General features: G+C 41.6%; 2 protein-coding genes across 3 annotated transcripts in view; one reads left to right on the top strand and one right to left on the bottom strand.

Annotated features, from left to right (window-relative positions):
• The window catches only part of LOC5509592 (TATA-binding protein-associated factor 172), a 47,340-nt gene that overhangs the window by 11,878 nt on the left and 12,883 nt on the right, over positions 1 to 22,579 (bottom strand). For both annotated transcript variants that reach the window (XM_048719452.1, XM_048719451.1), the window contains exons 11-29: positions 21,681 to 21,857; positions 20,936 to 21,076; positions 15,437 to 15,694; positions 13,839 to 13,958; positions 13,193 to 13,348; positions 12,577 to 12,710; positions 12,141 to 12,306; positions 11,195 to 11,305; positions 10,473 to 10,531; positions 9,964 to 10,048; positions 9,176 to 9,252; positions 8,486 to 8,603; positions 6,996 to 7,271; positions 5,637 to 5,738; positions 3,937 to 4,090; positions 2,631 to 2,737; positions 1,749 to 1,950; positions 861 to 1,009; positions 135 to 287 (exon numbers count right to left, since the gene is read on the bottom strand). In XM_048719452.1, coding sequence (XP_048575409.1) covers positions 135 to 287; positions 861 to 1,009; positions 1,749 to 1,950; positions 2,631 to 2,737; positions 3,937 to 4,090; positions 5,637 to 5,738; positions 6,996 to 7,271; positions 8,486 to 8,603; positions 9,176 to 9,252; positions 9,964 to 10,048; positions 10,473 to 10,531; positions 11,195 to 11,305; positions 12,141 to 12,306; positions 12,577 to 12,710; positions 13,193 to 13,348; positions 13,839 to 13,958; positions 15,437 to 15,694; positions 20,936 to 21,076; positions 21,681 to 21,857 — 2,745 coding nt within the window. The remainder of the gene's footprint in view (positions 1 to 134; positions 288 to 860; positions 1,010 to 1,748; positions 1,951 to 2,630; positions 2,738 to 3,936; positions 4,091 to 5,636; positions 5,739 to 6,995; positions 7,272 to 8,485; positions 8,604 to 9,175; positions 9,253 to 9,963; positions 10,049 to 10,472; positions 10,532 to 11,194; positions 11,306 to 12,140; positions 12,307 to 12,576; positions 12,711 to 13,192; positions 13,349 to 13,838; positions 13,959 to 15,436; positions 15,695 to 20,935; positions 21,077 to 21,680; positions 21,858 to 22,579) is intronic.
• LOC116604397 (uncharacterized protein K02A2.6-like) lies at positions 16,052 to 20,458 on the top strand. Its single transcript, XM_048719453.1, has one exon. It carries the CDS (start codon positions 16,176 to 16,178, stop codon positions 20,196 to 20,198), a length of 4,023 nt encoding a protein of 1,340 aa, XP_048575410.1. The 5' UTR covers positions 16,052 to 16,175; the 3' UTR covers positions 20,199 to 20,458.

The following is a 22,579-nucleotide window of genomic DNA, read 5'->3' as shown; positions in this document are numbered from 1 at the left end:
AGGCAGACATTCAGATGCCTTAATGCAATCTGCTATCAACGGGAGCCCTAAGCACAATCACATACCCAAAAATTTAAATATATCAAGCCATATGGGCTGAATATCTTTAAAGAAAATACATTTTACTGTAATACCTGTTGGTATTTGCGTAGCTCCGCCTTGATGGGTATAGAAATGGTGTAGTTCTGTAGCTTCTTGCTATCTAGTAACTGCTCCAGGAAGGTGCGCTCAATCTGTTTTTGTTCCACGAGGGACGCCGGCATGTCAGGTGGGTCAGGTACCCCCTTCTACAAGTAACATAACCACAAAACAATAGTCTCACATCCAAAGGTATTATCAGATGTCTTCCATTCATGGAATTCCACGAAAAGTATGACTAGGGCTTCGACAGACAATCATTGACACAATTACTTTATTTTCACTTTCCACCAAGTGAAAGTGAACACCAAGAAAACATAACAACAGACTAAGACACAAGCTAAAAATCAACACAAGGTTGAAAAAGTAAGTTGTACGCCCCTGTGAAACAGAGTAGTTGTGCTCAAGCACTTTTTAAATATTAAAATTCAAGCACTTTCAAGGTTTTCAAGGACTTGTACAAACACTGTCTACTAACCTGCCCAATCATCATCTAACACCCTACACCAATTAATCTACCAACCTACCCAATCATCATCTATCACCCCACACCAATTAATCTACCAACCTACCCAATTGTCATTTAACACCCTACACAAATTAATCTACTACCAACCTACCCAATCATCATCTAACAACCTACACCAATTAATCTACCAACCTACTCAATTGTCATTTAACACCAATCATCACCTAACATTCATCAGCAAAACCCAACTCACCTCCAAAGGCATCAGGCTGATCAGTGTGGCAAAGCAGTTAGTTGCTAGGAGACGCACGTCCTCTGTCTGGTCGCTCATTCTTCCTAATATGGGCACCACAAGTAGCACCACATAAGGGACAATGCCCAGTTGCATGCGTTCAATAACGTCTGATCGAGCACGGATGTCAAGGAAGTACCAACACGCAGGTTGCAGCGTAGTCGTGTTCGTTAGCCAGAGTATAAATAAGGTTCACCAAAAACTGAAAGTCGACTCTGCAAAATTTTCGTCTTAAAAAGACTAGAGTCTGCCCTCAAGAAGTCTTCTTAAAGACGAATATTTGTCAGAGTCGACTACCAGCAGGATTGCAGAATCCCTATACAGTTATGTCTGTGAACAGAGGCGTGCCGCTCTGAAGTCTGCATGGCCTGGGTGGGAAATCATATCCGACTAATCGTCCCATCTCCTATTACTAGGTACCGTGCTTATTTCCAGCCGCCTGGAGAGCGGTCTACCCGCTATGTGATCGTACTGACTGACTAATACTGGCAGTTTACATTTTGTGAGCGCATGATAACATATCTCAGCTAGCCAATATCCATTTTGGGAAGAGGTAGAGAGCAAATTAATGGAAATATGTTATATTTGACGGAGGATAAAGGTAAATATGTACACTCGATCTACTCAATTGATCTGTCACTTTTTGGCGCTGGCCTCGAACGTAAATGTACATCTTCCAAGCTCTGTAGAAAATTCGCATTCCAAACAATTACAAATCGTCTACCGGAATCTGAAAGGTTGTTTCTAAGCCTTTCTGTCGGCTTCTAATGAAAGTTTATATTGACTTTAACTTAAGGGGAAAACCCAGTGTTTTATCTCGTGAATATAAATACGTTTTGTAAAGGATACGCGATATGGCCTCAATGGCTCCCTGTCTCTTCACCGCGCTATCTCCACTGCCAAGCAGGGGGATGACCCTTTCAACTATAGCAAGCAGGGAGGGGTGGGTGGCCACAGTGCTGAGGACGCCTAGGCATCGTGCTGCCATGTGGCGCACGGCACAGTATGGGTGCTGGAGAGACTGGATTAGCATTGGTAGCCGCGACACCGCCTGGAACAAGGGGTCATTTGACAATTGAGACAAGGATGATCTCAAAAGTGGGGATAAAAGGGGCATTGAGTTGATAATTATAAGGGTAATAGAACAGAATGGAAGAGGCACTCTTAGCCTGCGATCCTACTTGCATGGAGCGTGGTTTCGTAGGCTGTGAAACCCTATGCAAATGAGATATTCATCCCAGTAGTAAAATCAACCTGCTATAATCACGGTGAATTTCAACCCTACAACTAAAACAACTAATTTCTATTTTTAAAGTAACAAATAAAACAGGGAAAATTGTATTTCACAAAAATGATGAAAGGTTTAAATATTAAAATAAAAAATATATATCGTCACATAACTCGGATCTACGGAGTGTCAATATAGCAAAGAATGTATGACGCCTTCCTCTGGACGAAAACGAAAATAACGAAATAGTGAAAATAGGATCTAGAGTCCTGAACGGTGATTGTCTTTATAGCAAATAATGACAAGCAGTTGATTTAAGCAAAAGGTCAGTTCGGGGCATGACTGAAGCTAGAACCTCCAGTACTTGAGTTGTGACTCGTAAACAAATGGCACAGGGTACCCGTGTGACTAAAAGCAAGTGTAAGCAACTGAACGATGACTGTCTTTGCCGCAAATAATGAGAAGCAGTAACAGATGAAGCAAAAGGTCACTTCAAGGCTCACCATCTCCTGTAGTTTGTCGGGTATGACTGGGGCTAGAACCTCAAGTACTTGAAGCGCATTCACTAGGGTCTGGGCACTAGCATCCGCCCCTCTGAAACTCTCAAGATCTAAAGCAGCCAATAATAAGGGAAAAAGCGATCAGCAGCATAACCTTGCATACGAAGGGACAGAAGATCACAGAAGCAGTCCACATGTGCGTATGTACCAATAAAATGCAGTGCTGTGATCATATGTTCTCATTGAGTTTTCAACTCTAGGAATAGCCCAATTTCTAGTTCCACTATGACCGCTGGACTTACAGACTAAGGATGCATAAATACAGTATAAGCCTCGACTTGATGCAAATTTCGTGCGCATACCAGCGAGAATCCTCTGGAACTTGGAATAAAACAAAGCAAAAACCTGTGAATACATCATGATTCCGCTGGTATTTGCAATCGATTTAATTGAACCCGAGGCTTGCACTGTATTTATGCGTCCTCTCTGTGCCTATGACCAGCAGGCACAACGGAACTCGAGACTGTTTGCACTAGTATGTGCTTTTTGAAAATACTCGACTATATTAGGGGCATAACATTGTCTCTAACTGTGGTGATCAAGTGTTCTACTACCTTAGTACACTAGTAAGCACATCATCACCCTCTACTTCTCCCAATACCGCCGTCCCGCCACGAGAGTAAAGTGGGCGTTGTTATGTGTTCACAAACCGAGGTACACTAGTAAGCACATCATCACCCTCTACTTCTCCCAATACCGCCGTCCCGCCACGAGAGTAAAGTGGGCGTTGTTATGTGTTCACAAACCGAGGTACACTAGTAAGCACATCATCACCCTCTACTTCTCCCAATACCGCCGTCCCGCCACGAGAGTAAAGTGGGCGTTGTTGTTATGTGTTCAAAAACCGAGGTACACTAGTAGGCGCCGTAAAAACCTTGGACAAGCGAGCAATGAACATATATAGATGGTTTATTTAGACCTATGTACACGTCTGCTTTAAAGGTGCCTGCGACCATCTCTAGTTGCGGGCGTTATCATAATTCACAAACCTAGGTACACAAACGGGCACCATACGCGCCTTCAACAATCGAGCAATATACATGTGTGTAAGGGACGGATCATTAGAAAAATTGGTGTGTGTGTGTGAGGGGGGGGGGGGAGGGGTAGCAGAATTACCCCTGGTAAGAATTCTTTCCCAGGCAGTGCCCATAAATGCTCCACAGGAAACATTTTTTTTCGGAAACATATTTTTACAGGGATTCCTGCATCGCCTTTCCAAGTTTCTAATGGTCCGTCCTTAAGCACTTGCCTTTGTCTGTTGTGTTTGACATGGTTTCTAATGGCGTAATCATGTGTTCCCAGAGCTTAGGTACGCTTGAAGGAAGAGCAGCGCCAAAATGCTTGGCCAATCGGATTAGAGCAAAATCTGCCCCACGCCTTTGTACCGCCAGTACCCTGCCGGTCTACAGAAAGATAACAAGAAAAGCATTTAGTATGCTGGTCTATAGTAAGATAACAAAAAAAAGTAGGTTAAGAGAACAAAAAACACTTAGTACGCTGGCCTACAATAAGATAACAAGGAATGGAATATATAAAATTACCAATTTATTTCAAAGCTGCCGATAAAACTGGTATATATTTAGGAAGGAACTGTGAGAAAATATGGCAAACGCATGTTTAAATGAGTGCGCTATAAGATTTTTTAATTTGATTTTTAATAATATCGCGCCTTTTAGCGGGGCACATGCTAGCGTGACCACAGGAAAACGTTTTAAGCATGCGAGCAGTTAAGAATGACACAAACTTCATTGCTAGGAGAAATCTGTAGTGTCGTGTTCTGATGCTCACTGATGGATTTCCTTGCCACGCGGGCTGTCTAGTGAAGTTCATGTACATCAGATTGTACTTTTCATGTTTGGTTTTTGGCTTATTTCACAAAACTGTCAAGGTAGCCACGGAAGCATGCGGCATATGGTAAAGGCAGTGTTCTACTAAATGATAGTCGCCATACTGTACCTCTAGATCGTCCTGGACCCCATCTACTGTAGTCAGCGAGTCGACTACATGAAAGACGTCCTGGATGTCATACACGGCAGCCAGAGAGTCATATAGATGAGGTACTTATCTCTGGATTTTCCTGCCCACCATCTACTTTTGTCAGCGAGTCGACTACATGAGGTACTCACCTCTGCAGTGTCCTGGGCGCCTTCTACTGTAATCAGAGAGTCGACTACTTGAGGTCCTTACCTCTTGATCGTCCTTGATGCCATCTTCTTACCTCTGGATCGTCCTGCACGCCATCTGCTGTACTCAGAGAGTCGACTACATGAAGTCCTTAACTCTGGATGCTGGTGGACACCATATACTTACCTCTGGATCGTCCTGGACGCCATCTGCTGTACCCAGAGAGTCGACTACGTGAAGTCCTTAACTTTGGATGCTGGTGGACACCATATACTTACCTCTGGGTCTTCCAGCTCGCCATCTACTGTAATCAGAGAGTCGACTGCGTGAAGTCCTTAACTTTGGATGCTGGTGGACACCATATACTTACCTCTGGATCGTCCTGGACGCCATCTGCTGTACTCAGAAAGTCGACTACGTGAAGTCCTTAACTCTACATGCTCGTGGACACCATCTACTTACCTCTGGGTCTTCCAGCACGCCATCTGCTGTACTCAGAGAGTCGACTACGTGATGTCCTTAACTCTGGGTCCTCGTGGACACCATCTACTTACCTCTGGGTCTTCCAGCACGCCATCTACTGTACTCAGAAAGTCGACTACATGAAGTCCTTAACTCTGGATGCTGGTGGACACCATATACTTACCTCTGGATCGTCCTGGACGCCATCTGCTGTACTCAGAAAGTCGACTACGTGAAGTCCTTAACTCTACATGCTCGTGGACACCATCTACTTACTGGCTTCCAGCACGCCACCTGCTGTAGTCAGAGACTCAACTGCGTGATGTCCTTAACTCTGGGTCCTCGTGGACCCCATTTACTTACCTCTGGGGCTTCCAGCACGCCATCTACTGTACTCAGAGAGTCGACTGCATGTGGCGCTTTAGGAGGTCGGCCGCCTTTCTTAGTAATCGCTGCAGCGGCACTCTACAAATAGCAATAATTGCAAAACGTATCAAGAAAACATACTCTATTTTATATAACGAAGTTGGTGCTTCATTGTACTACTATAACATGTAGTACTGGTGTTACATTGTTGTTGTTTTTCTTATTTATACCAAGAGTGGGTGGGATGGGGATGTGGCAGGTTACAAGTGTTGTTGTACAAGTGTAAGTATCTTCTATTGTACTGATCGCCCTAAGCCACAGTATAACAATAGGGGGTGGGGTGAGTGCTATATTACCTTGTTGCCTTACAAGTGTAAGTATGTTCGATCGTACTGATAGCCCTGGCCAACAGTATACCAAAAGGGGGTAAAGTGAGTGCTATATACCTTGTGTTGTTGTACAAGTGTAAGTATGTTCCATTATACTGATCGCCCTTAGCCACGGTATAACAATAGGGGGGTGGTGTGAGTGCTATATTACCTTGTGTTGTTGTACAAGTGTAAGTATGTTTCATCGGACTGATCGCCCTGGCCAACAGTATACCAATAGGGGGCAGAGTGCTATATACCTTGTGTTGTTGTACAAGTGTAAGTATTACATCGTACTGATCACACTGGGTAACATTATTCAAATAGGGGGTAGGCTGTGTGTGAGTGTTATATACCGTGTGTTGTTGTACAAGCGTAAGTATTCCATCGTACTGATCACCATGGACCACATTATCCCAATAGGTGGTGGGGTGAGTGCTTTATACCTTGTGTTGTTGTACAAGTGTAAGTATTCCATTGTACTGGTCACACTGGACCACATTATCCCAATAGGGGGTGGGGTGAGTGCTTTATACCTTGTGTTGTTTTACAAGTGTAAGTATTCCATTGTACTGGTCACACTGGACCACATTATCCCAATAGGGGGTGGAGTGAGTGCTTTATACCTTGTGTTGTTGTACAAGTGTAAGTATTCCATTGTACTGGTCACACTGGACCACATTATCCCAATAGGGGGTGGGGTGAGTGCTTTATACCTTGTGTTGTTGTACAAGTGTAAGTATTCCATTGTACTGGTCACACTGGACCACATTATCCCAATAGGGGGTGGGGTAAGTGCTTTATACCTTGTGTTGTTGTACAAGTGTAAGTATTCCATTGTGTACTGGTCACACTGGACCACATTATCCCAATAGGGAGTGGGGTGAGTGCTTTATACCTTGTGTTGTTGTACAAGTGTAAGTATTCCATTGTACTGGTCACACTGGACCACATTATCCCAATAGGGGGTGGGGTGAGTGCTTTATACCTTGTGTTGTTGTACAAGTGTAAGTATTCCATTGTACTGGTCACACTGGACCACATTATCTCTGTCTGATAGGTTGAAAGAAGGTGCGGGTCCAGTCACAGCAGGAGAGGGTGGTGCATCATCCGTCACCACGCTTATGTTCAGGTTGATAGTAGGTGTGACAGTGGGGTCACTACATGCGAAGGAGCAGAGGTTCTTTATAATCTTGGGGTTGGGACAGGGTTCACGTGGGATGCTCTGTTCGAGAAGACTTGCCAGGCTCTGAGCTGACCTTTCCTGAAGTACAATACTCAATAAGATATGTGTACAGATGAAAATATTCAATAAGATAATGGTATGAGATACATTAGGCTAAGCAAAAACTGTCATCCTATAAACACTTAAAAGTATCAGGAAAATAAGGAAAATAAAGAATAAACGGCTAAGAGGATAAGAAGAAGTATTAAAAGCCACATTGTCACTAGTTTACTTCCGGAGGTCCGACGGAAACCTCAACCGTTAAAAGACAAAAGAATCTATTAGAACCCGAGATATTTAACAGGCCATCTGCTCTAAATTATCGATCACATCCTCAAAGAAACTTCCAATAGACACAATGCTGTCAATATTTTGAAATGTTTTTCGCGTTTCCGTTAAAAATCATCGGAGATTTTTACGTAATCGACGGGAAGTAAACTGGTGACAATGCGGCTTTAAATAACGGTAGAATGGTTTGAAAATCTGGGCAAGTTTCAGGATGAAATACAATTAAAGCAATAACAGAAACACAAGGGCTTAATAAAAAAAACATTGAAATAAGAAGTTTACAAAAGGCCAAAATGATCAAGGTATGAAAGGAAAGAGGAATTCTTCTTGGTGTTGTTTCTGGGAGCTGGATCTTGGGGATGAAACACTAAATTAGTCTCTACAGTGGTAACTCTCTGGCATTACAAGGATTAACATAAAACCAATAAACGAATTAATGTATATAAAAACGTGATGGCTGGTGCAAAACTTTTAAGATTTGTTGGTCGCTCAATAAACTCTTACTGTGTGATTAAAAACAGATTTTTATGTCCTTACCTACCATTTGCCTATCAGCTAAAAATGAACATGAGTTGGCCCAAAAACATATGTATGCCCGCTAACCTCAACTATATTTGTGAGGTTGGGAATTAGTTGACTTGGACAAGTTATTATAATGTGTGTGGAGGTTGCTCAAAAACCTGCAGTAGAACAGGCACAGTTCTGTACTGGGACTATTGTCCACTGAGTCCATGAAAAACGGATGACAATATAGGGGATTACATAGATCGGATTTTATCATCTACATTCTGTATCTGCTTCTCTCTCTTCACGTAGTGTTTGGGTGTTGGGGTCAGGAGTATTGTTTCTTGTGGTTAGTAGCTGAATTAGAGTTCCTCTCTCTTCACCTTTACTGGCTGGATAGCAGGGGAGGAGTATGTGTAATAAGTGTTTGAGTTAGGAGTACTGTTTCTTGTGGATGGTACCTGTATGAGAGTTTCTTCTTCTCTCTTTACTGAGTCCATTATTGGCCGGATAACCGGGTTCAGTTTGGCTGGCAACTTTTTTAAGGAGATCAGAGTGCCAGCGGCACTACACAAAACCCTGGGACAACAACAACAGAAGCATAAACTACAAACACCCTGGGACAACAACAACAAAAGCATAAACTACAAACACCCTGGGACAACAACAACAGAAGCATAAACTACAAACACCCTGGGACAACAACAACAGAAGCATAAACTACAAACACCCTGGGACAACAACAACAGAAGCATAAACTACAAACACCCTGGGGCAACAACAACAGAAGCATAAACTACAAACACCCTGGGACAACAACAACAGAAGCATAAACTACAAACACCCTGGGACAACAACAACAAAAGCATAAACTACAAACACCCTGGGGCAACAACAACAGAAGCATAAACTACAAACACCCTGGGACAACAACAACAGAAGCATAAACTACAAACACCCTGGGACAACAACAACAGAAGCATAAACTACATACACAAGCTCAAACTTAAGCTACACAAAACCTTGAGAAATCAACAAAGTTATTTACCATGCTGTAGATGTTCACACATATTCCATAAACTTTGGTTCAGACAAAGATTGACAAGGTAGTTTTTTATTATCTTTTTAATACATTTTTAGTAGAGTCAAACCTTGTATGTAGCTTTTGGTATTCATACTGCATCTGTCCAATTGTAGTCATCAAGTGACGTCTCTTTGCCTCGATATTCTAAACAAGAAAATTATGATTACTGAGTATCATACATGGTAAATTATGTTACAGGAGATGCCCTACACTATAACCTGTACATAACCCAAGAGACATCTGTTGACATAAAGTAAAATGAATGGCATGGACTTTTGAACTTAAAAGTTTGTTAGAACTTTGGGCCCAGAAACTGAATGTTCTGCAGTATGTTTTTCAGCTCAACAGGAAAGAGCTTTTATCAACCTACTTCGATAAGTATATATCACATCTGAGTGACTTTTGTGTGTTGCAGGTGCATATTAGGAGTTAGTGTATAGGAGTTAGAGTGGGTATATATCCCATATATCCATCTTAGCTACCTTGGTGTGTGTGACAGGTATATATCCCATCTCAGTTACCTTGGTGTGTGTGACAGGTATATATCATATCTTAGTTACCTTGGTGTGTGTGGCAGGTGCATATCTAGTGTTAGTTATATTGGTGTTTGTGGGGGGTATATATTACATCTTAGTTACCTTGATGTGTGTGGCAGGTATATATCACATCTCAGTTTTTTTGTGTGTGTATGATAGGTGCATATCTGGTGTTTGTTACCTTGGTGTGTGTGGAAGGTATTTATCCAATCTTAGTTACCTGTGGGTGTGTGTGTGACAGGTAAATTATTCACATCTTAGTAACCTTGGTGTGTAGTTACCTTGAGTGTGTGGCAGGTGCATATCAGGTCTTAGTTACCTTAACATCAGTCTGCGAGAGTCGTTTTGTTGCCTCTGTGAATATGATTGTGGACAACTGGGTGGCAGTATCGACAGTGTAACCCCTAGAACATAAAGCAGTCCTCCAGGAATCTTTCTACATATTTACATGACATTTCTTCTTGAAAGAATATCCATTATGGTGCCGCACAATACCAGTTTACACAAGGCATACAATTTCAATGGCTAATACTTTAATTCAAATGCTGTCAACAAAGTATCAGACGTCAATCATGGATGGTTATCTTGAATTTCGTGTTATTAGACTGTTGTATTCTCATGTAAACAATGACAAAGGGGTAGCTGATCAATATCTAAGGATCCATCGTTAAAATATTTAAAATATATCTAAGCTGTAAGCAGTTGATAAGCAGAAGAATATTAATAATGATGCTTCAGTACGATGATTGACTTCAAGGTTGACAGTGTGGCATAAATTTTTTTTCAGATTTAGGCAAAACAAGATACTGCAACATTACGGTGACCTACCCTGGCTGAATGCCTGCAGAAGCATCAATTCCCTTCTCTCTCAGCGATATTAGCAAGCTCTGTAGAAAAAAAATCAATGCTAAAACAAAACCTGTCCACATTAAAGTAGTTAGTTGATTGTCAATCCAGTCAAGACCAGTCAATCCCACTGACAAGAAGTACAAGATAAAAAGGCACTCCAAAAAGGGAATCCCACTAAGGCACTCCATACAAACGTATGAATGAGACATGCGACCTTTCTGGGCTTTCGAGTTGTGAACATTTTTTCTTATGAAGGAGACATGCGACCTTTCTGGGCTTTCGAGTTGTGAACATTTTTTCTTATGAAGGAGACATGCGACCTTTCTGGGCTTGCGAGTTGTGAACAATTTTTCTTATGAAGGAGGCATGCGACCTTTCTGGGCTTGTGAGTTGTGAGCAATTATTCTAATGAATGAGGCATGTTGTTTTTGGGGGGGGTTGTGAGCTATTTTTCTAATGAATGAAGCATGCGACCTTTTGGGGCTTGTGAACTTTTTTTTATGAATAATGCATGCAGCCTTTCTGGGCTTGTGAGTTGTAAAAAATTTTTCTTATGAATAAGAAATGCGACCTTTTTTGGCTTCGATGGGACATTTCCTTGCTTGATGGTGTTATTTGTTGGTCTCAGAGCACAAAATAAATGGGGGGCTGACCTCTTAAACTAAATAAAATGTCCAAGAATACAAAATGTATTATTTTACCTGGCAGTCGGTCTGTAGTCGTGTGTTGAGCACAGCGACCTCATCATAAACCACAGGCTCAGATAAGATTGTTCCAAGTTGCTTGATGACTGAATCTGGGCATTGGCACACCTGTATAGAGTGGGATGTTAAAGATGAACATATTAGCACAGGCACGTACCCAGGATTGGCTAAGGGGGGGGGGGGGTGCGCAGTCATAGGTATAGTATGGAAAAAGCATAGTATTTGAAGATTCCTTAAAAAGAAACGACACACTTTTTGGCTGCCAAGGGGGATGCGAGCGCCCCACCCTGTGAACCTGCCTGTAGCAGTATTTCCAAACGGTAGAGAGAACGGGAGTTTCTTTCGATAGGCATGAGGAACAAAGTAAAGGGGAAAAGGAAGAGAGAAAGGGAAAAGAAAAAAGGAAGGTAGAAAGGGGGGAATGAAAGAAGTGGATAGATGGAAATTTCACATTTTAAATAATGTGTGGAAGGAGGATACAAAGAGTGTTAGTTTTGCCTGTGTGTTGTAACCTGGCAGCAATATAGACTGTCATATGGAAAACAAATATGCTGGCTCCGCCTATTGGGAGTGTCAGAACCTATAAGTAAGCGATAATTAAAAGGCAACAAAGACAAGCGGCTGTAGTTCCTTCTCATCCCACCAGCACTCATACACTTTTGACAAACATGATAATGGTGGTGCCGATAAAGATGATGATGATGGTGATTATTATTATCATGAAATTGATACAAAGATGCATGGAAGGCATATCAGAAAAGAAAACATTAGGAAGAAAAAATATAATCATGATTTTGATGATAATGATGATGAGAAGCATGTAATAAAGGAAAAGAAAAAGCAGGAAGAAGAAAAGAGGAGTGGTAGGAAAGGAGGCAAAAAGAGAAGAGATGGGAAAAGAGCAAAACACTGCTGTCCATTGAGCAGTGATGTTCTTTGTCACCTTATCACACAGAGCCCATTCTGTAAGTAACATAGAAGCACACATCTTCTGTATCCCGGATGTTGAGGTCAGAGGGTACATCAAGGTTTGCATCAGATAATCTACAGGGGTGGGGACAAGGTCTCCAGGATAACGTGTGATATATGAAGTCATCAATCCAAGGCCCCTAAAACAATAAAGAAGAGCATTGGTGTTGCAGTTGGCAGAGCGTCTGGGTAACAGTTAGATTCCGGGGTTCTGATTTGAGTCACGTTAGTTGGTTCTTCTCCCGGTTCTCTGGTTTTCTTCCCTTCACTAAAACCAACAATCTCCATCTATGCTTTGTTCCGTGATCGTATGCCTGGATTCTCCAGGGAGGACGAGCCGCGAAAATCCGTAGAAATAACGACGATCCAACCCAAAAAACATTAAATTAAAACTGGAAATGGCAATTTACCTGGCAGCTGCCAGCCTAGCTCTGATCACTACTGTCTCCCGCTCGCCTGGACTCATGGTAATGGTAGCGCCTGCAATCACCTCAGGAATGGGTTCTGGTGGCTTTTGACTTCTGATCCCAGACATCTTATCATTCTGGAAATTTTGCATGAAATTTTGGGGTTGGGCGGAGATTAAATAAATAATTTTGTAGGATGTTTAGAAATGTTTTGGATTGGTTGGCTACCTGTGCTCAAAACATTTATTAATTATGGTTCCGTTTCTAGAGAGATATAGAGGGTATTACACTACATGGTCGCACACGGATACGAATTTTGTATCGAGTGTTGCTAATATATCTCAAACAAGTGAGCGCAGTGGAGCGAGAGAGTGATGGATAATATTAGAAGATAATTTGGTTCGCAAGTAGCCATGTAACGTTCTGTTTACTATATAAAATCTTATATGAAATCTTCCAGATGCTCAAGAAAATACTGAAAGCTCATTGGTTAAAATTAGTTATCGTCACATGTGATGGTAAAAATGACACAGGGTTGCCTCATCCCTATTGCCAACCAGCTATTTATGTACGGTGTATGTTTGTTATAATAGAATGGGTTTTTGAAGAGGTTCCCTACCCGTGCACGTGGCCTGTGCTGAGCCTGTATCAGTAGCGAGGTATCAATGGGGATACACGGTGGCTGCATCATCATTCCTAACCAGCTATTCAGGTAGGGTAGGATGCTGCTGGACAAACACTGCTTGGAGCTTTTGCTGAGAAGGTCACACCACACCTAGTCACACACAGAAAAAGAGTTAAAAAGAATTCATGAGAACTCCGAGCAGCCCAAGGCCAAACATCTTGTAACAAAGTAAATTGCATGATGTTACATACTTTTAGGGTATAGCTTTATGTTAACATTGTCAATATTGGTATCACCACAGTTAAAATTATTTTTAAAATTTGAACAATTATACTGTTTCTATGTCAGTTAAAACTGACATGGAAAGTGACTCACAAAAATCGTGTTTTTTGGAGAATTCAAATTGTTTAACAGCTTTTCCAATGGAAACATCACATTTTTAAAGACACCAAAACTATACTATCAGACTTTAAAATGTCCTGGTTCAAGATTTTTAACACCCATTAGTGGAAATTGCTCGATATTCTGTTGGAATTCACTTAATATTATTGAAACTAGGGTGACCATGATGCAAACGGTGTTATTGCAAATCACTTGTTACACACTATATAGCTTGACATATAACAGCACAGATACCTACCTCATATACATACTGAATGACTGAAGCATCTGACTCAAGAATAAATCGCTGGTAGATGTGTCGCACTGCATCTTGCAGGATTGGTGTCAGCCACACGCATTCTGCAGTACCACTAGACGCCTATTTGTAAACAAACAAGTAGCCTTTAAATTTAGAGGTTTGTAAGACAAGGGACAGATTTAAAACTTCCATATGCAAAACTCTTTTTTTTTTTCAAACAAGACGTTTTTTTGAAAGTGAGAGGTGTATTGCTAGCAGTTGAGATCATAACTTGTAATGACCTTCAAAGTGCAAAAATAAAACCCTAATTTAACCCTTTCACTCCTGGGTACTTTTGAGCAACATTGTAAGAAAAACAGACTGAAAACAGAAACCTCCCCCCCTATTTCAAGTCCAACACTACCAGTTAAGCTAAGCTACCGCTGACCCAAGACGGCATGCCTTGAAGTTTCCAACAATGCACTGCAGCACTGCTACAGCCTGTCGCTTACAACAGTTTTGCTTGTAATTTGCTTAAAAATTACATCTTTTTCACATCTGGAGAGTGCCTTAGGACATCATGAAGTTTTTTAGGGCATAATTAATGCTGTGCTTATGGATGTTTGCAAGCTGAGGTTGATTCAATGGGATAATTCCTTGTCTGGGCTTCACCAAGTGAGAAAGAAATTTTCTGGTGAATGGCCTCATACTCTCCAATGTGGGCCATCTTTGCTACCCAACCTTATTCAAAAATTGTTTTCAGGCTAATTCTGGGTTCCTTGGACCTGGAAATGTTTTGTTTGGCTTCGGGGCAAAGAGACTTATAAAAAAGCTGTTATGATTCTGGGGGAGGAGATTGCCCACCTGTCTGTCAAGGTGTTTCCAAGACTCCCATGATGCAGTGCAGGCACGCAAAATAGGCTGAACATGGTGACTCGCTTCTAATGGAGGTTCTAGCATTGATTATTGTGACTGATTGCTGTAAAATGGGACCTGACGGAGCGCAATAAAGGTATCTATTTGTGACTTGATCTGTGTTTGCTTGTCTCTATTTGTAGTTTGGAATTTTGTCTTTTTTGGTAAGAAATGTTTAAGCATTTGTTTACGAATTGGTCAGAAATCAAGGTTGAAATTTTGACAAAAGGGTCAATTCCATTACATTGCTTAGATGCGCTTTTGAAGGTCGTCTATGCCTTGGAGGAATCTATGAGTATCCGGGTCTGGTGATGTTTAGTTTGCATTTTTGACGTTTTGGAGTTGGGCCTATATTTTACAGACGTCTCAGGGCGTTATGGCAATGAAAGACTTAAATCAAATAAAGAAAGGATAGAAGTCTGAAAAGCATTTCATGTTTCGACACTGACAGTATGTTTACTCAAACCTTAAAACTGCTTAGAGTAAACCAACTAGTTCTTCCACATTATGAAAAAAATAGTTTCTTTTCTATCCATTACACTTGGATGAGGTTTACAACATTATTTTTCTTTTCTTTGTAACAGGCTCTTTTAAATTTGTTTTTCTCAAATTTTCGTAGAACGCAAAGAAATACCCTTTTAAAACATGAAAGCCTTCTACAAGATTTACGAAACAAAAGCAATGGCCATGATTGGAGGAAGTACCTCAACATTTGCTGTCCCTTGGAGTAAGATCCTTAGAGTGCGCAGAGCAGCTAGTCGAACAGACCTTATGGTATGCCTAAGGAAGGGCCATAACCTTGGCACAAGGTCGGAAAGAGAGCCTGCCGAACCAAGCATGGTCATACTGACAGACGGACAGGCCAGGATGCCAGCCAACAAGAGCATGATGCTATTGGTCGAGGCAGTCAGGTCATCCAGCTCAACCAGAGTGTTCCACAAGGTCATCAAAAGTTCCTGGACCTAGGGTACAGACCGTCCAGTTAGCAGCATATGCACAATGATCAGAAAACATGTGAAAACCGTGATCACCATTTTAAGAAAACAATATAAAATTTTTCACCATTCTAAGCAACATACAATCAGAAAATATGAAAATAATTATCACCAGTCTCAGAAAACATTCAAACAATGATCACCATTCTCAGAAAACATACATACAATTGATCACAATTCTGATTAACACTCAAAAAACATACAAACAATGATTACGACTCAGAAAACGATATGCAATGATCATCATTCTCAACAAACATACAAACAATGATCACCATCCTGATTAACACTCTCAGAAAATGTAATGTTTGGGATTCCTGTTTGTATGACTGCAAGGTTTTATGGGTAACAGCAATAAACAACGAGAGTCCGCCATTACTGTTTATTCGTTTTGATCCTAAGGTTTTTCTCAAATACATTACATTTTTTGGCGACGAGGATTTCGGAAATGGCAACCTACGGCAAAATAGACGAATTCGACAGAGATTCTGATTCATGGGAACAGTATATCGAGCGTCTAAACTTCTATTTTGAAGCAAATGGAGTAACTACGTCTGACGATGACTTGAAAATACGCCGTGCAATCCTCCTCAGTTCGGTAGGGAAAAAAACCTACAAATTAATGTCTGATCTGCTGGCCCCAGCGAAACCTGGAGAGAAATCTTATGCTGACTTGTGCACCTTGGTAAAGAGCCATTTCAACCCAAAACCGAGTGAAAGCGTGCAACGGCACAAGTTCAATAACCGTTTCAGATTGAGCGGGGAGAACGTGTCTGACTTTGTAGCGGCTCTACGAAACATGGCAGAATACTGCAATTTTGGTGGCAGTCTGGAAAATATGCTGCGTGATCGTCTGGTGTCTGGAATTAACAATGAAAGAATCCAAAGGCGTTTGCTATCAGAAGAGAACTTAACTTTCAAAAAAGCTTACGACATTGCTTCGTCTATGGAAACGACCGCACAGCACATGGCCGATCTTCAATCTGCTCCTTCTACGTTAAGTTCAACGTCTGCATCTGTAAAAAAGGTCAGTTCTTCGCCCTTACCGCGTTCTAAAAGCGAAAATAAAGAGTGTTATCGTTGTGGAAAAAATCACCACCCGTCAAAATGTCGTTTCAAGGAGGCCACGTGCCATTATTGTAAAAAGAAAGGACATATTGTTGCCAAATGTCTCAAAAAAGCAAAAAAGTCGTCCGAGACAACCAAGCCAAATTCAAACCACCATCCAAAACAAGGGAAACCAGCAATTCATGTCCTGGATACTGATAAAGAAATAGAAGATGAAGATATATATCCATTGTTTGCTGTCAGTCAAGGCAACCGCCAAAATCCGTATTTAGTAGATGTTGAATTAAATGGTCTTAAAGTTCAAATGGAACTGGACACTGGTGCATCACTTTCAGTAATCGGAGAGGACATTTTTGATCAATTGAAGAACATTGAGGGTTCATCTCTCAATCTGCAAGATACCAAGCTAACCTTGAAAACATACACCGGGGAGACAATTCCAGTTTTAGGAAAGCTTGTAGTGGAAGTCAAGTACAAGGACTTCTTTGAACACTTGCCAGTTATAGTTGTACAAGGCAAGGTGCCCAGTCTCTTTGGACGAGATTGGTTACAACATGTTAAGTTGTCATGGCCAGAGATTTTCCTAGTTCAAGTTGTATCCCCTGATGTGTCTGACCTGCTAAAGAAACATGAAAATTTATTCAAGGAAGGACTAGGGACAATTCAAGGAGTGAAAGCAAAGATATACGTTGATCCTCAAGCCAAACCCAAGTACTTCAAACCTCGCACGTTAGAATATGCACGACGTCAGAAGGTAGAGAGAGAATTGGACCGTTTGTTAGAAGAAGGAACAATTCGTCCAGTTCAATTTTCGGAATGGGCAACACCCATTGTACCCATTGTCAAATCTGATGAGTCTATACGCATTTGTGGAGACTTCAAAGTTACTTTGAACCAAGTTAGCAAACTTGACAATTACCCAATTCCTAAAACAGAGGATCTGCTAGCTCAACTTGGAGGTGGAGTGCAGTTTACAAAACTAGATCTGAGTCAAGCTTATCAACAACTTGAGTTAGATGAAGAATCAAAGAAGTACACCACTATCACCACTCATAAAGGCCTATTTGAGTACAATAGACTGTGCTACGGCATTGCCTCAGCCCCTGGGATTTTCCAACGCACAATGGAAAATTTACTGCAGGGTATTCCGAATGTTGTAGTACGAATAGATGATATTCTCATTGCCGGGAAGACATCAGCAGATCATCTCAAAAGTCTAACAGAAGTCCTGTCACGTCTGGACAAAGCTGGCGTCCGTCTTAAACGTTCGAAGTGCATTTTTCAAGCACCTGAAGTCACTTACCTGGGACACCGCATAGACAAAGATGGTATCCACCCCCTTGACGAGAAAATCAAAGCAATTCAAGAGTCACCGAGACCTTCTAATCTGAAAGAACTGCAAGCCTTTTTAGGCATGCTTAACTATTACGCTTGTTACATACCTAACATCACTACAATACTATCTCCTTTACATCAGCTGTTAGTCAAAGACACACCTTGGAACTGGAGTGAAGCACATGAAAAATCTTGGAACCAAGCCAAGTCCACACTTCACTCTTCACAACTTCTAGTGCATTACAGCTTGGAAAGAGAGTTAACCCTTGCTTGTGACGCATCACCATATGGTCTTGGTTGTGTTATTTCACATGTGATGGATGATGGGACTGAACGTCCTATTTCATATGCCTCACGTACTCTGTCCCCAGCCGAAAAGAACTATTCACAGCTCGACAAAGAGGCAGCAGCCATCATGTTCGGGGTGAGGAAGTTCCACTCATACTTATATGGACGGAGTTTTACCATCTACACTGATCACAAACCCCTGCTGGGTCTGCTACAGTCAACTAAACAAATACCGACCTCAGCCTCACCACGCATATTGAGGTGGGCGGTATTCCTGTCAGGCTACTCATACACTTTAGTATATCGAGAAGGCCAGAAAAATGGTAATGCCGATGGCCTAAGCCGGCTGCCATTGCCAAATGAAACTAGAAATGTTCCAGTGCCTGGCGACATTATGTTTGTAATGAATCATCTTGAAGTCAACACACCCGTTAAAGTCAAGGACATTGAGCGTTGGACCTCAAAAGATCCTATTCTTAGTGCAGTACGACACCAAGTAATGTCCGGTTGGCCCAATTCAAATGATCGCATTGAGTTCAAGCCCTACTCTGATAGAAAGCACCAACTGAGCTGTCAGGATGGCTGTCTACTCTGGGGCTCTCGCGTAGTCATTCCTCCTCAAGGAAGAGTCAAGCTTCTCCAGGAACTACATGATGGACATCCTGGAATGGTTCGCATGAAAATGTTAGCCCGAAGCTATTTCTGGTGGCCTGGCCTGGACGCGGATATTGAGCAAAAGGTGAAAGATTGCACAAGCTGCCAAAGTAATGCTAAGGCACCTTCTACTGCACCCCTACATCCGTGGGAGTGGCCGTCTAGACCTTGGTCTCGCATACATATTGACTATGCAGGACCTTTCGAAGGACACATGTTCCTGGTGATCGGTGATGCCTATAGTAAGTGGATCGAGGTATTCAAGACAAACTCCAGTACTGCTGCAGTAACCATCCAGAAGTTAAGAGAATGCTTCTCAGTACATGGACTGCCTGATATCATTGTATCTGATAATGCAACTGCCTTCATAGGTGAAGAATTTGCCCTTTTTATGTCTGAGAATGGCATAAAACACATCACTTCAGCACCTAAACACCCAGCATCCAATGGATTTGCTGAAAGATATGTTTGCACTTTCAAGGAAACAATGAAGAAGATGGGAGGGGAAAAGGAAAACTTAGACACGAAGTTAAGCAGATTTTTACTAAGCTATCGTACCACACCTCATGCAACCACTGGTAAAACACCTGGTGAGCTATTAATGAACCGGAAGCTGAAGACGCGCTTGGACCTGGTAAACCCCCTTAGTCAGGACACAATTCGCACTCGTGTAGAAGATAAACAGCTCGCACAGAAGAAACAACACGACAATCTAGTGCCACTCAGAGAATTTCAAGTGAATGACCCAGTATTTGTCAAGAATTTTTCATATGGTCCAAAGTGGTTATGTGGAACAATTATTCAACAGTCAGGACCGGTTTCGTATGTCGTTCAACTCAGTTCAGGTGGAGTGTTTCGACGACATGTTGACCATCTTCGCCTGAGGACAAGCACACCCACAGTCGCCAATGATCTTCAGAGTTCAACAGAATTGGCCCAAGTTCCAATGCAAACAACTGTACCCAAGCAGATTCCAGAGGAATTTAAGGAACCTGAGATCACAGTTCCAGAACCTTCATTGGAACCGAAGACGACAGAGCTTCCAGCTTCTGAACCTGCAAGTACTCTGCGAAGAAGTACTCGACTCAAAACCACACCTACTCACCTCAAAGACTATGTATGTTAATTTTAAGCAGCATATCACACACTGTGTACATTTTTCCGGATCTGATGGATTGACAACTTGTCAAGAACTTGTCATGGACATTGTTGTTGTTTTTTACTTATTGACATGTTGTGTGTATAAATTTGATAGTTTTACTGGCCTCAGCAAGCAAGTATCTTTTAGTTGTAAACTTGGGTGGGGCAGTATGTAATGTTTGGGATTCCTGTTTGTATGACCGCAAGGTTTTATGGGTAACAGCAATAAACAACGAGAGTCCGCCATTACTGTTTATTCGTTTTGATCCTAAGGTTTTTCTCAAATACATTACAGAAAACATACAAACAATGTTCACCATTCTCAGAAAAAATTACAAACAATCTCCATTTTCAGCAAAATCAAACAATGGTCATTATTCTCAGAAAACAATACAATCATCACCATGCTTAGATAACATGCAATCAACTGTCACCAAATAACGTAGTTTTCATTTGTATTTATCTATATACCTTTTTTGGTGCAATGTGAACTACTGTACGTGCTCTGCTTTAGGGATTAATGCTCTGTACCCTATTTGGAGGAGGTTGGACTATAGATAGGCTCTGCAATAGGGAGTAATTCACCATACCTTATTTGGAGGTTGGACTATGAATAGGGCCTGCGATATGCAAGAATGCTACATACCTTTATTTGGGGGAGGTTGAACTATAAGCTTTGCAACAGGGAAAAGGCTACATACCTTATTTGCAATAGAGACATACCTTATTTGGTGCAAGTTGAACTATGGACTCTGCAATAGGAAGCAATGCAGATGCTGCAATTGCTCTGACATCATCATCATCATCTTGCAGTGCTGAGATGATTGGATTTAGCACGAGAGGTAGAAGATCAGCTGAGAGGTCCTGCAACATTGCAAACTTATCAGAACACTGCAACATGTTGTTGTGAGCTAAGTAATATTGGGGTGTTGAGAGATAAAAGCATCAAATAAAAATAGATCAGCTACCAGACATTTTAGTACTATATTGTCTGTAATCACACCAGCTGGTCGCAGAAGTACCCGCTCAATTTGCAATTAATCTCTCCCATTAACTCCACCTTGAAATCAAGGCCTTTAGTTTCAAATTGTGGACATGACCCAAGTTTATGGAGTTAATTAGGATTCCTCCCAGCAAGTGTAGGAAAAACGCAGGCTTCCATAACGGGTTTTGAAATTTATGAAACTGTAATTTTAGTACCAAGCTTAGGAGTCCACATCCGCCATCTAGATTTAAGCAATTTCTCTGCAGATACAGTAGCAACTTATCAGGTCCTCCCAACCTCTGCTACTTAATCTGTAATTCTATCCATGAATAATTATTGACTGTTTCAGGGACCGAATTTAAGTATGGATATGTCTATCTGGAGATAAAGTGCAGATTTAACTACCGATTACTCCTAACTGAGCTAGAAACCGGCCTCTGTTTGACAAGTATTTATCAACCTGTCTGACAAGTTTTTACAAACCTGTCTGACAGCCAGTAAGTACTTGATGCCTAGTAGCCCGCCATGTCGGACCTCCCACTCTGTCTGCTCCTGAAGGGTGAGAAGAGTCAACATGACACTCCTACAGTCAGACACATTCATGTGCCGCACGACCACGCCCAGGGTCTGGGCACATGTCTCACGAACTGGTGCAACCACCTGCAAAAAAGGAAGAGATGTGTGTTGACAATATCCATGGTATGCTGTGATTGCCTCCAGCTGTTTGTTTTCACAAGACCTGTTAGAGCTGCTTTTTTATTGTATTTTACCCTATTTCACTATATCAGCTTTTGAATGGTCAAAATTGTCTTTCACCCTCCAAAACTCTGAGTAACCATTCATTGACCTCCCTCCTTATTTTAGCTTTAACACTCTTAGGACAAGCTATTTCAGTGCTGCATGATGTAGTTTTGGTTTTAATCTGGTATTCGTACCAAGGCGTCAGGGCTTAACTGTGGCTGTGTGAGGTGATAGAATGTGTGGTAATGGATGTTGGTGCGTGGGTTAAAGTGTGTACGTGTGGCTATTTTATATGGTGTATTGCATTTAGGGCTGTAAGGGTTGGAGTAGTGGCTATGTATGAGAGGTAGAAATAGGCTAGCAGTGTGAAGTTACGGGAGAACTGTGTGTTTGACCTTCGGAGGAAGGTGATAATTACATGTAGATAACTTCATGTGATAACATATAGGCAGTGACAAGCTGGAGTCACCCCATTCCATTAAGGTGTGCAGTTATGTAGGCATTCATGCCGCATTCTGTAATGGGTTCGAGTCCCATATGGTCCATGGTGTTCTCCGCATGTCAACATTCCTCATCTCAGAGCAAATTTCCAGAACCATCTAGCACTAGAAACCTTAGCTCCGCTTAGGTTTGTACTGTGA

The sequence above is a fragment of the Nematostella vectensis genome, chromosome 12 (genome assembly GCF_932526225.1).
Source record: "Nematostella vectensis chromosome 12, jaNemVect1.1, whole genome shotgun sequence".
Classification (NCBI taxonomy): Eukaryota; Metazoa; Cnidaria; class Anthozoa; order Actiniaria; family Edwardsiidae; genus Nematostella; species Nematostella vectensis.
The sequence above is the reverse complement of the archived record's forward strand: the minus strand, read 5'-3'. Positions and strand labels throughout refer to the sequence as shown.

Excerpts from the sequence above, each read along its gene's own strand:
- LOC116604397 (XM_048719453.1), top strand. The coding sequence starts at position 16,176 with ATGGCAACCTACGGCAAAATAGACGAATTCGACAGAGATTCTGATTCA.